Below are 13,257 nucleotides of genomic sequence, written 5' to 3'. Positions count from 1 at the left end.
TGGCCTCTCCCATCGTGGAGCACAGGCTCCGGACGCGCAGGCTCAGCGGCCATGGCTCACGGGCCCAGCCGCTCCGCGGCATGTGGGATCTTCCCGGACCGGGGCATGAACCCGTGTCCCCTGCATCGGCAGGCAGACTCTCAACCACTGCGCCACCAGGGAAGCCCTGTAATGAACGTTTTTGTGCACATGTCAGAGAGAAGTAGAATTACTGGGTCAGGCACACTCTTCCCATAAGCCTTTGGTCCACGTTTGCACCAAAGCACACTGTCCGCTCACTTGGGCCTTCAGCAGGTAGGTCCCCTTGCCAGGTTCTCAGATGGCTTTAGCTGAACCAGACAAGAAACGCTGGGGACTCACAGGAAGGAGAGAAAGCTGATAGTACTGTTGACCATCTTGATATCAATTTCTCTGGCTCTTCAAGGACAGACTGGCTCGCAGAACCCCAGAGGACCGTGGCTGAATTTGAGCATGTTTTTGTTTTCTCAAACTGTCTGCCTCAGCCCTGACCCTCCCCAGGTCTTGGCGATTCCAGGAATGACCCTGGTGTTTTATGAAGCAGTCCTTTGGAGAGCGCAGAGGCAGGGAGGCCCTGCGCTTTCTGGTCACTCGAGGGGGAGCCCGCGATGAGAGATGCTCTAGAAATCCTCCGTGATGCTTGGCCGAGGAGGGCCCCTGTATGTGCATTTAAGCATATACATGTGTCTGTTTCTGAACCCGCATGTCAGTGGGTGCAAAGAGCTTACGAGGCTTCGTCTTTGCAGAGTGTACACGTGAAGCCGTATCTCTTGAATAGAAGCCTTTTCTCCCATCACCAAGAAATTCTTCAGGAAACCGAGGCAGGAATCACAGCGGAATGGGGCCCTGAGCTGGAAGGTGGTTGTTAAAAGTACAGAGCCCTTGACCCCTCCTGCCCCCCACCCCCCACCCCCTCAAGGCTTGCTGTCTCCGAAGTTCTGGGGCTGGAGTGCAGGACTTTATTTTTCGCAGGCTCTTCAGATGATTTCTGATGAACAGCTACAATTGGGAACTGTTTGCCTGGTCTAACTGTCTGAATTTACAGCTGAGCACACCGGGGCCTGCACATCTGAAACACCCAGCCTGGCATCATTCAGAATCTCAGGCCTGGCGGTAACGTCAGGATCAGAACCTTGGGCCTCTGGCTTTCCGGCCAGTGATGCCCTTCTTGCCACACTAGAACCGGATGGCCAAGGCTTTGAGCTCCAGAGCCTGTGTTCCAAAGGAAATCCAAAAAGGGCTCAGAGTGGTGTGGCAGGTAGTTGGCCCTCTGCCCTCCTGTTGTCCACCGTCGCCGTTATCTCCAGTAGCGGTTCCTTCCCTGTATGAGGATGGGGCTGGGTGCCTACTGGCCATCCCACTCCACAGACTTTACCCACCTCTGCAGCCCTTAGCTAGGTGATGGGCTCGTGGTAGCTGCCGGTGCAGGGAGATGGTCTCAAGGTGAGAAAGGCCAGTTCCCGCCCTTGTGTGATGTGATCACCTGTGGGACCTATGGGTCTAGAACATCAGAGGAGGCTGCTTGTTTGCAGCCATTTTTTTTATGTACGGGTGGGCGGCGGGTGTCATCAGAGAGGAGACCTTTTGTTCAAAAGCCATACTGAGGAGCTACTGGTCTGTTGCCGAAGGGATTTTTCCCAGAATGAGGTGGCATCTGAGAGATGTCAGGTTTGCTTAGGGAGCAGGGGCTCAGAGAATGGGAAGGGAGTTTGGAGTGAAGCTGGGTGTCAGCAGCTTCATCGTAGATGGCCCGTCCAGGAACGCCATTAGCTGGGCTGGAATGCCACCACGTGAGACATCCATGCATGTACTACTCAGGATTCCAGTGTAAGAGGCCGCTGCTGCCTGCCCGCCTGTGACAGGCTAAAAAAAGGTGGAGGGGGGCACATGATATCTCTCACCCAGAGAGACTAAAGACTCCAGGTTTAACCTTAGCTGAAAATTAACCAATAGGCCCCCTTCCTACCCCACCCGTTTCTAACTTCTGCCCCCGACGACGTCCTCCCCCTCCCCCACGCCCCAGCAAGGCCTGGATCACCCACCCTGGCTTTTGGGTGGGTTGTGCTGTTGACCAAAGTGGCCATATGCTAGGTGAAGTTAGGTGAGCACTGTCAGCCATACAAAGGGACTGGCTTCAGAGCTTCTCCAGCAAAATCTGCTTCCCCTGTGTGTTGGTGCGTTTACCTGTGAACCCTGCCTCACCTATGCGTGCACGGCGGTTATGAGACTCTACCTATCTTTCCTCCCTCTCTCCTCCTTCCCTCTCCCCCTTCTTTCTTGCCTTCCTTCCTCCCATCTTTCCTTTGCCTAAATTCTATAAGCAAAGTTAAAGAAAGTAATTTTGGCAAATCCACCCTTGCCCAAGGACTTCATCGGATGGCGGAGAGCTTTGATGTTTGGCAACATATGGAATTTATACAATCAACAGAATCAAGCTTTAGAAGAAAGATGTAGAAAGATGTAGATGCAGAACTCTTTTATAACTCGTTTTTCCCACCATGCACTGGCCGTTCTGCAGACCAGGTATCACCCACCCTTCCCCTCTACCAAACAAATGCACGTTCCATTTACGCTTTCAAGAACTAGATCGTCTGCACATTTCTTCCGAAGCCTGATTCTGCCCACATTGGGATTTTGAGTGGTACTAATGCTGTAGCCTATTTAAGTAGCAGCCTTCACTTTAGTAGTGTGATTATTCTCATTTTTCAGACATAAGACATTAGAGCTCAGAAAGGTTAAAGGGTCTGGCCAAAATCACGGGTGAATTGTCAGTGGCAAAGTCAGGATTGGAATTCAGGGCTCTTGACTCCTGGGGTTCTTTGCCCATTCGAGTTTGTGAATGAACCGTCCACTGCCATGGATATTAGTGGAGAGGTTGTCCTGGAGGGAGGAGGAAGATGGTAGGTAGTATTTATTCTTTTGCCCAACATATGTCAAGGTTAAGTGCATTTTGGGAGAAATCAACAAAGAAGGAGCCATGTGAGTTCTGTGCCCAGCCAGGGTGGAACCAGGAAAGCAGCCAGCATTCCCCTGGCCTGTTACTTGGAATCCATTCTCAAAGGGCCTGGAATGCTATTACCTGTTGAAGGAGGTGAGTTCACTGGAGGGAGTGATGGATTTAGGGTTGGGTTAGATCATCTGTGTGGTGCCCTCAGCTCTTAGATTTCCAAATAATCATGAGATAGACTGAGGAGAAGGTTGGAAAATGGCTAGGGTTTCTTCAGAATAAAGAAAAGAAGAAAGAAAGATGTATTAACCTCCTATGAAGATGTGTGATGCTTTTGGGAAGAGGTCTCCTCTTCTCACCAGGCCTGCATGAGGACAGATGCCTCACACCACAAGCAGGAAGGGGTAGGGGGTTGCTGTTAGATTCTTAAGGCTTGTTTTCCTCAGAGTGCTCTAAGGTCTCCGGTAGATCAGGAGTTGCCAACTGTCAAATGGAGCAGAGGTTGGAGCATCACAATAGGAGAAAGTGAAGTTTCATGAGAGAAAGTGTCTTCATCCGTTGAGTAAGGTTGTCAGTGCTACAGTCGAGCCAGATGACACTGCGGGGGAAAGGACTGTGCCAAAATTAAGTTTTAAAGCCAGAGTGTCAGTGCACAGAAGTAGGCATCTTTCTGCTCCTGGACTGTCCCCCTCCAGCTGCCCTGCTTGGCTAGCTTAGTAAGGCCGGGTCACAGGGCAGTGTGGGGACCCCAGGCCAGTCGTGGAGCACCTCTGATGACAGCAGAGAGGTTGTGCGTGCTTCTCTTGGACCCAGGTGCTGGTCCTCTGGGCCTTGGGTTTGCTGTCTGTAAAACAGGACACCTCGTCCCTGTCCTCTCGGTCCTTCTGTCTCGCATTCAGCTCTCCAGGTGTGTAAGGTGGGAAGGTGTGGCACTGCCCCTACGGCAGGATGGGCCTTCTCCCTGCCCTTCAAGCCTCCCACAAGGGAGACTCTACTCTCCCTCTATCATCTCCCCCACTTGTCTTTGGAAAAGCTTGACCTTCTGTACATAATTGGGAAACTCCCTTCTTCAGCGTTGACCCATTTCCTGGGTCACTAGGCAGAGAACAGCTACTGCTTACTAATCCTTACAGGGACATCTCTTCAGGAATCTTGGAGGTCCCTGTCAGTCATCTCTAAGCCCGCAGGCTTTTCCAGTTATGTGATTTGGGTTGCTAAGAACCATCTCTTAGAGTGACCTTTGCACTGTAGCCCATGGAGCTGCATACATAAGTGGTTGCTTAATAAATATTATTCTGAGCCGAACTCTCCTAGGCAGAAAAGAAAAAATGCAACTTGGTATTTTTGTTCTGAGGGCAAATTCCATCTCTAGCTGGAGTTCTCCATGTGGAATGTTTTCCTGCGGACTGCTCTGTCACACCTATAAGGGAACGTATGGGCAGAGCTTTGGTAACATGTGATAATGTCCTTGTCCAGCAGAGCGTGAGGGTGTGGTGCCCTGTGGGTGCTTCCCTGAGTGTGGGACGCAAAGGAAGCAGCTGAGGGCTAGCCCCTTGTGCCGGCACTGTGTATGCATGCAGCAGCCCTCGGAATCCTCTCTGCCACCCATTGGAGGTGGATCCTGTTTGTGCGTGTTTTACGGATGAGCAGTGAAGGCACAGAGAGCTTAAGTAACTTGTCCAGGGCTGCACAGCTCAGTGGTAAAGCTAGGATTCAGCCAGGCAATCAGACTTTGGAGGCTGAATCCCTGAACCTCTTTGGCTGGGGATAGGATCAGTCAAGGAATCAAGGCTCTTCTCGGCCTGCGGTCCTTTCTGATCTCCACCCAGTCAACAATTGCATTTCCCTGTCCCGGGCTTCCACTTCAAGATGTGGGGTGTCAGCACCTGCGTCAGCAGACCAGGCCCATGGATTTCCTCATCTTATTGGCACTTTAGTTGGCAATGATGAGATCAATAAAGGAATGGAATGAAACATACCCTTGAACCCAGATGGCTTCCGTGAGGGTGGACGAACTGACCTTCCGCTCAGAGCCGTCAGGGACATCTCGGGACAGGAAGCCACCTCTGTCCTTCTGAGATAGGACTGCCCACTTGAGCCCTGTCTCTGGGACCTGGAGTGGGGCTGCATTATGAGTTTTGGGGGCACCAGACATGTTTGCCTTTGTGGGCAAACACAGAAGAATTATAAAATCGTATTTTATAACTGCAAACGTATCAGTGTTATATGAAGACGTTTGCTTTGACCTAAAAGTTTATTTTTTTCTTCTGATTTCAAAAGAAATGAAAACATTTCCTAGGGCCCTGGGCGCTGTGCCCTCTGTGCCTGATGAACAGACCAGCCCTGCCTGGAGCCTGCAGTCCTGAACGTGCATTAATCTGTGTGCCCCTCTCTTCCATCCAGTGTTTCCAGAGCTTGCAGAGGGCCTGGTTCTGAGCGTTAACTGTGGGCTGACCTCTAGGGCTCAGCCAAAGGATGCTTCTTTGGCCCCTGTCAGTGGTACGAGTGCCCGGGAGAGTTAGGGAAGAGGGGTCAGCAGGCTAAGAGTCCTCTGGGGTCCTCACCACCACCACCAAGAAGGAAGGCTCATAGGCCAGAAGTGTTCCTTGTGATGGAACAGTGGTGGAGGGGTCTTAGCCGAGGGAGGGGATACAGTAGAGCTCAGATCTGCTTTATGTGAGGCTGGGAGTCTTCAGCACTGGGCCGGGAACTTCAGGCCTCTGGATCAATCCTAACTCCGAACAGTGGTTTTCAACTGGAGACCATTTGGCAATGTTCAGAGACGTGTTTGATCGTTGCAACTCGGGGAGGGTGCTGCTGGCATCTGGTGGGTAGAGGCGCAGGATGGTGCTGGGCGTCTTACACAGGACAGCTCCTAACAAAGAATCTTCTGGTCCCAAAGACAGTAGCGCTGGGGTTGGGAGACCCTGATCCCGAGAATGTTCCAGGCATTGGGTTCTGGTGAGCAGAGCCTTCCCAGACGTTCCTGAAGGGGACTAAACGTGGGCCATCCTGCTGTGTTTCAACCTGAGAACGTGTAATTGCAGCCACAGTGGAGACGGGCTGTCTTAATTTAAGCCTCGGGGCAGGCGGGCAAGCCTGCCCCCAAAAGAGAGGAACCCGGCGAACTTCTGAGAGTCACAGGCTTCGTGACAGCAGAGCGGATGGTTCCAGAAATGGTGGGAAATTCCCAGAGCCCTTGTCTAATTACTTTGTGAGCAGAACTCAGGGCGTCGGGTGCAGAAGTGGTGTTGAGGTCTCCATAGATGCTCTCTGTCACTGTGGGCAGGAAGCAGGCTGGGCAGGGCACGATGAGGATGGGTTTGTTGTGCCCAGGGTGAACTCAGGTACGAGGGGCTGGGCGAGGGCAACCCAGAGGTCCCCATTTTTTTCCCCCTTTGATCCTGCACGGTTCCCAATGCAGCCAGGGAAGCAGGACTTTTCTAGGCGTCTTGCTGTCTTCCTCCTGTGTTCCCCGGGCCAGCACCTGCAGGGATGAAGACGGGGAGCCTGAAATTGTGTCACCAGGTCCAGGTGCAGAGAAACAGAGAAGGCTGTAGAAATGAAAATGGCAGAACTGATGGTGAGGATGGGGATGAGTCCCCCCCGCCCCCCACCCCCATTTGTGCCAACATCTGCCTTATGCTTCAAGGTTAATCTTAAGCAGAATGAAGGGTTACCTGAATCAGCCCATCCTATTTATTTGCCAGGTCTGTCTCAGACTCTCGCAAGCCTCTCCTTCAGCCTTCTGCCCTCTACCTCTGGTATCTGAACAGGGAGGGTGGGATCATCTTCGTGGTTGGCCTCAGCTGCCTGACCGGTCCCAGGGGAAAGCTGCAGCCAGTCCCCATTCAGGGGAACCGGGCCGGTAGCTGAGCCGGGGAACCAGGACTGCTTCTCTTGGGGCCTCTGGGTTTCTGCTGTTTCAGCTTCAGGGACAGAAAGGGGAGGGCAGGGTGGGTGAGGAAAGTTTGGGGCGGGCGAATGTAGAACGTGGTAGATCGGGACTCCCACCCAACTTGGTGGCAGATGCTTCAAATCAGCCTTCCCTTGCAGGTGGTGCTGGGGCTTCTGGAACAGGATCTGATCTGCGCTTGGTTTATTTATGATAAAATCTGGGCTACCCGGAGCCCCTGGAGAAATAGCCATTCTAGAGAAAAGTTTTCCGGGTTTCAAAGGGCTTACTCATTTAAATATTTCCATTTTTAATTTTCTAAAGTTTAACAATTTTGGATAGATATCTTTCTTAATACTGAATACTTGTCATGTTTACCCCTTTCCTTTTTGGATGCCCCAAAGTCATATTATCAACACTAGTCTTGTTTCAGGCCACACCATGTGGAAGTTTTCAGGGGTCATCAATGGCTGTGGAGTTGTTTGCTGTGCACTAAATGTCCCCGGAGTTCTTAGGTTTGGTTTTTTTACTGTCCTCTTTCCTCTCTGCCATTTGGTACTTCTTGCCACTGACCAGGTGCCTTCCTTTTTCTCCTTTTAATTTTGTTGATTTTATTCTGTGGTGGCCTTGGAAACCAGACATGCAGAAACCAGGCTTATCTGACCAGTGCTACTGCGAACCGTCAAGGTTCTTCATGCACTGACTTTCCTTGACTCGTGAGCAAAGCATCACGGCTTTACAATGCATGGATGTGGTGACTGCTGTTCTGATGCTCAGAAGCTTATCTTCCTGTGCTTCCTGCTTCTTGATTGGGTTCCACACGGCAGGGGTAGCAGATCACTGAGGCAGCTGTCATCACCAGCGTCCTCATCATCATCGTCCAAGTAATTACCACCAACAGGACATAGAGTTTCTGCATTCCACACTGTATCTTAACGGCTTTACCTATAACATACTCTCAGCAGTTCTGTAAAGTAGGAACTATTATTATCCAGTAGTTTACGCTTAAGAAAAACAGAGGCACAGTGCGGATATATATGCAGGAGAAATACAGCTGGTATAAAAAGTGGCAGAGCTGGAATTCAGTTCGAGTCCGCCCTCCTATCCAGCACTTGCCAGTCTGGAGATAACGTGCCTGGTTCTAAAGGATGCTCCAGCTAGTGAGAACCGACCAGGCATCAGGCCTAGTGCAAAGGGAAGGGATGGGAGTAAACCTCTATTGAACTCCTCCGTTTCCAGGGACCCTGTTGGTGCCTGGTCCCCCACAGTCTGCTGGAGCATGCTCCGAGGATGCAGGGGCTGGCTCCCCAAGGCACGGAAGAGGGTCCCACACCTTAGCTGGTGAGGGAGTGAACACCGAAGAGCACAACCCAGAGGGGGTATCATGGCCCCCCTTTTACAGGTAAGGGCCAGCTCTTTCCACTGTATAGCATGCCCAGGACAGCAACCCCCTGAGCCCACCACACAGTGCCTGAATTCTGAAAGGACCGCCAAGTACTAGGCGCCTCGCCTGAAACCCTTGTGTAGAAATATTGTAAAAGCCATTCGGGTATGTTATCCAGGCTGTAAGTCTTCGGAGGTGCATTAGAGGGGAAGAGAAAATGTGCAAGATTTGTTTGGAAACTCCCACTGCCTGCTCCCTGAGCCCTGCAGGGGGCCTCTCCAGGCAGTGTGGTCTGAGACCCTGTTGGCTCTGCTGTGTCTGCGGGGGGCTGTTTGCGCCCCGGCCCACCTAGAGCTTGCCAGAAATTGTCTCCCTGGTTAGGACCCTTCCATACCATTCCCTCTGTTCCCTGGCTGGACGTGCCTAAGCCTGCATGAGACCGTGGGAGGGGAGGAGTGCTCTCAGGGCCCCTCCACCTGAGCTGTGTGCACCGTAGGAGCCATTCCCTATTGCCGGCTGGCTGGAGGTTTAAGAAAGTCGAAAGACTCAGTGGATGGTCTTTGGACAGACATCTGGATGAGGCTACGCGCCCTGCGATAAGATGAAACTACAGCGTGATCATCGTTCCTGTTCTGGGGGCTCTCGATGTAATGGGGGGTGGGGCAGCAAGCATAGACAGGAGACAAATCAGGGTCCCGGGATAGTGCTGTAGCAGCCGTAGGAGTGGAGCGTCAGGGCAACAAGAGGAGGAAGCAGACGGGCAGATAAAGAGTGATGGCGGAGGGGGGCTGGACGCTGTGTTCTTCTGGCGGCAGCGTGGCTCTCCACCTCACTTCCCCGCCAGACACAGCACGGCCCAGTGATCTCTGCGGCATGAGTTTTAAAAGCTCATCCGATCCATGCCTTTTCCGACCAGACATCGTGAAGACTTTAAACGGCGGTAGTTAGTGGTGGGTGAATCTGAGAGGTCTTTCAGGGAAGAGTGATGGTCATTACCCGTTCCCCGGTGAGAGCCTTGCCTACATGGTCATCCTTCGTTTGTGCCTGTCTGCTCCCCGACCCGCATCCTCCCCCTTGACCTCCTGGGGTGGAGGCAGAGCAGAGTAGGTGATCCAGGCATTTTTCTGGAGTCAGAGAGCCTGCATTCAGATCCTGGATTGTGATCTTGGTCAAGAAATTGACCTCCGTGAGCCTCAGCTTCTCCCTCTACAGAAGTTGGGGGACGTTACTAGTTGTGCTCGTTGTTGCTGTGAAACCGAAATTGATCATCCACATAAATCACTTAGCACCACTGCTTAGATGTTAGTCATCGCCTTCCTTGTCAATATCGGGGGGGGGGGAGGGTCCAGATAGTCCCTGGAGGGCCCACCTCTCTGGAAACTGGACCTGCAGCCCTTCCTCCCTCCCTCTCTCTGCAGACAATGGCGAGGACCACTCTGAGGGAGGCCTGGTCGAGAACCACGTGGACGGGAACATGAACTTGTTGGGAGGTGGAGGTGGTGCTGGCCGGAAGCCCCTCAAGTCGGGCATGAAGGAGCTGGCCATGTTCCGGGAGAAGGTCACGGAACAGCACCGGCAGATGGGCAAGGGTGGCAAACATCACCTTGGCCTGGAGGAGCCCAAGAAGCTGCGGCCGCCACCTGCCAGGGTCAGAGCGGGTCGGGTCTGGTTGGAGGGGTGGGAGGACGTGCAAAGGGCGTGTGTCCCAGCAAGCGGGGATGTGGGCCCCCCGATGAGATCCACGTCCTGTGTGCCTGCGGGCAAAGCACTTTCCTTTCGGATTCTGCCACTGACATATTCAGTGACCTTCAGGCTGATCAGTTTCTCTTTGCGGGGCGGGGGGCCTCAGTATCTTTGGCTGTGAAATGGGCTCTGCGTGTGGGTACTTGAAGTCCCTTCCTTCTAAAATCTCCACGTTTCTGCTTGGCTTCGGGACGCAGGCAAAACAATGGATGCTAGAGATATAGTTGGATCTGCTTAAACTTGCCCCACTCTTGTTGCAGTGCGCTGCCCTCAGCTACCCCTCTTCTTTCCAGCTCAGCTTTGCTGTCTTGACCCTGGTTGGGTTGATGGAAGGGAATGGAGGTTGGGCCACTGGGTGGGTGTAGAGATGCTCAAGGGGCAGCCACTTGAATTCAGTATTTGCAAGTAGCTCCCATTTTGACCCCTGAAGGCCGTTGACACAGATGGGGGAGAGGAGGGAACACTCATATGCAGGTGGCTTCCTTTAGGGGTGCGGTGGAGCGTAATCGTATGGTAGGTAGATTGCTGGGCTGGGTGTCAGAAGTTCCTGGTGCCACCAGCGAGCTGTGTGGCCTTGGGAAAGTCCCTTCAGAAGAATCACGGGCCTGTTTCCACTCTAAGCATCCTCTCCGCGTGCCTGTGCCCACAGACCCCCTGCCAGCAGGAACTGGACCAGGTGCTGGAGCGGATCTCCACCATGCGCCTTCCCGACGAGCGGGGTCCCCTGGAGCACCTCTACTCCTTGCACATCCCCAACTGTGACAAGCATGGCCTGTACAACCTCAAACAGGTGAGCGAGGATCTCCTTGGCCCTGGACCCTGGGTGTGCCTTTTTCTTGCCCCATCACCTGTAAGCCTCTGAGCGGGAGACCTAGTCTTCTGTGAGGAGGTGGGTGGGGATGCCAGCCAAGCGGGGGGAGGGGATGCCAGCTGCCAGGCCAGGGAAGGCGGGGGCGGGGCTTCTCTTCTTGGCTTCAGGCTTGTCGGAGCCTGACTCCATGTACCCAGCTTACCTGCCAGCAGCGCTTGGTGTCCAGGATAGGAGGGAGCCTCCTGGAGGAGAAATAGCGCCCCACACCAGTGCCTCTTGATTTTATTGAGCATTAGAATCACTTGCAGGTGATTCTGGGGCCTCGTCCCCAGAGACTGTCATTCAGACGGTCGAGCGGGATCTGAGAGTTTGCGTTTCTAACCAGCTCTCAGAGAACGCAGATGATCCGTGGACGGCATTTCCAGAATCACTGATTTAAACCATTGTTGACCAAGTAGGCTCTCTGGTTTTCAAGTATCTCAGGGAATGGAGAATCGGGGGTGGAGAAACGCCACTTGAAATATTTCTAGAAACGGTAACAGAACAGTGTTATCAGTACATTAGAGAAAATGTAGAAAGTGTAAGTAAAACACCCAGGAGCCCTTTTTCCTCCCCTTTACATTCTGTTCATATGCCTTCTAATGTTCTATGTGTGTATGCATGTTTCCCCTTATCATTATTAATATTGTTTACCTAACCACATAGAGTTTGTAGTGATGATTGTTAGTGGCTGTTTAACATGGTCAGTTGTCCTTTCACCTAGTGAGTACACTGCTCACTTCCCCCAGCTCATCCCTTGTATAAGGGAGAAAAAGTCTGTGTGCATTTCATGTAAGGCAGAGAGAAGGACTGAGATGGTGTGGACTCCACCGGCCATTCTGTTTTCCAGCAGAGGTTCTGAGCCCAGCTGCACACTGGGCTTCTCTAGGGAGCTTTAAAGAATACAGATGCCCAGGCCTCACCCCCAGAGATCCAGATTTTGTGAGTCTGGGGTGCTTTCTGGGCACCAGATTTTTCAAAAGCTCCCCTGATGGTCCTAGTGGGAAGTCAGAACTGACTTTTAAAGGGTGGGTGTGCAGAGCCAGGAGATGGGGTACAGGGCTCTGCTGATCCCCCGTGGTGGGGGCGGGGTCTCACTTCCCCATCTCCTTCATAGCCCAGGCGTCTTGCCCTTTGAAATAGCAGTCTAGCGTTAAAAGCTATTTGTTCATACACCTGCTCTCTAAATGTAAGCCAGCTACTTTGTTTGGAGCTCAAAAGAACAAATAGTGATCTTCTTTTCTTCTGAACCTTATGGGTAAATGGGGATTTGCAAGAGGAATTGGCTTATGGGTAAGATCAGGGATCCTGGGAGGGGAATGCCTGGGTTGGCATCTCAGCTGTGGCTCTTACTAGCACTGTGACATTGGGCAAGTTACTGAACCCATCTGGGCTTCCTTCCGATCGTCCTTAAAGTGGTAAAGTAATGGTACCTACTTCACAAGGTGGTTGAAAGGATTAAATGAGTGTATGTTAGGGGCTTCCCTGGTGGCACAGTGGTTGAGAGTCCGCCTGCCAATGCAGGGGACGCGGGTTCGTGCCCCGGTCCGCGAAGATCCCACGTGCTGCAGAGCGGCTGGGCCCGTGAGCCACAGCCGCTGAGCCTGCGCGTCCGGAGCCTGTGCTCCGCAATGGGAGAGGCCGCAACAGTGAGAGGCCCGCGTACTGCAAAAAAAAAAAAAAATAAGAAAATGAGCATATGTTAGATATGAACTGTAAATGAGCAGTGTATATGACTGCTTACGCCACGCCCAGCACATAGTAGGACCCGAGCTAACGCTGACTTTTACGTGCGTTTTCCACCTCACACTACGAGGGAACTGCAGTACACTGGGTCCCCCGGCTGGATGGGACCTCCCCGTGGATGGGGGCCGAGTCTTTCCATCGCGAGGCATCCCCAGCAGCCTTGCTGATAGCCAGAGCACAGTCCCTGGGCCAGCAGCACCAGCGTGAGTCACGTTGGAGCTTATTAGCTGTGCAGATTTGCAGGCACACCCAGACCTCATGAATGGAGCCTGCGTTTTGGTGGGACCTCCGTTTTATCAGGGTGTCCTCTATGTCCTCTTCTCTCTCCTCAGTGCAAGATGTCTCTGAACGGGCAGCGTGGGGAGTGCTGGTGTGTGAACCCCAACACCGGGAAGCTGATCCAGGGGGCCCCAACCATCCGGGGAGACCCCGAGTGTCATCTCTTCTACAACGAGCAGCAGGGGGCTCGCGGGCTACACACCCAGCGGATGCAGTAAACCTACAGCCAGCCAGCCGGTGCCTGGCACCGCCCCCCACCCCTCTCCAAAGCTGGCAGAGCAAGGAGAGCACTTGCGTGGTGGGTGGAGGGAGGATTTTCCAGGAGTTCTGACACGTGTATTTATATTTGGAAAGAGACCAGCACCGAGCTCAGCACGCCCCCCCCCCCCCCCCCA

General features: G+C 52.9%; 1 protein-coding gene across 1 annotated transcript in view; it reads left to right on the top strand.

Moving 5' to 3' along the window:
- The window catches only part of IGFBP2 (insulin like growth factor binding protein 2), a 26,172-nt gene extending 12,920 nt beyond the window's left edge, over window positions 1-13,252 (top strand). Inside the window, exons 2-4 of the mRNA XM_007456954.1 lie at window positions 9,663-9,892; window positions 10,637-10,777; window positions 12,916-13,252. Coding sequence (XP_007457016.1) covers window positions 9,663-9,892; window positions 10,637-10,777; window positions 12,916-13,080 — 536 coding nt within the window. The 3' untranslated portion in view covers window positions 13,081-13,252. The remainder of the gene's footprint in view (window positions 1-9,662; window positions 9,893-10,636; window positions 10,778-12,915) is intronic.
- The last annotated feature ends 5 nt before the right edge of the window (window positions 13,253-13,257 follow it).

The sequence above is a fragment of the Lipotes vexillifer genome, unplaced genomic scaffold (assembly GCF_000442215.2).
Source record: "Lipotes vexillifer unplaced genomic scaffold, Lipotes_vexillifer_v1.1 scaffold526, whole genome shotgun sequence".
NCBI classification, from domain to species: Eukaryota; Metazoa; Chordata; class Mammalia; order Artiodactyla; family Lipotidae; genus Lipotes; species Lipotes vexillifer.
The sequence above is the reverse complement of the archived record's forward strand: the minus strand, read 5'-3'. Positions and strand labels throughout refer to the sequence as shown.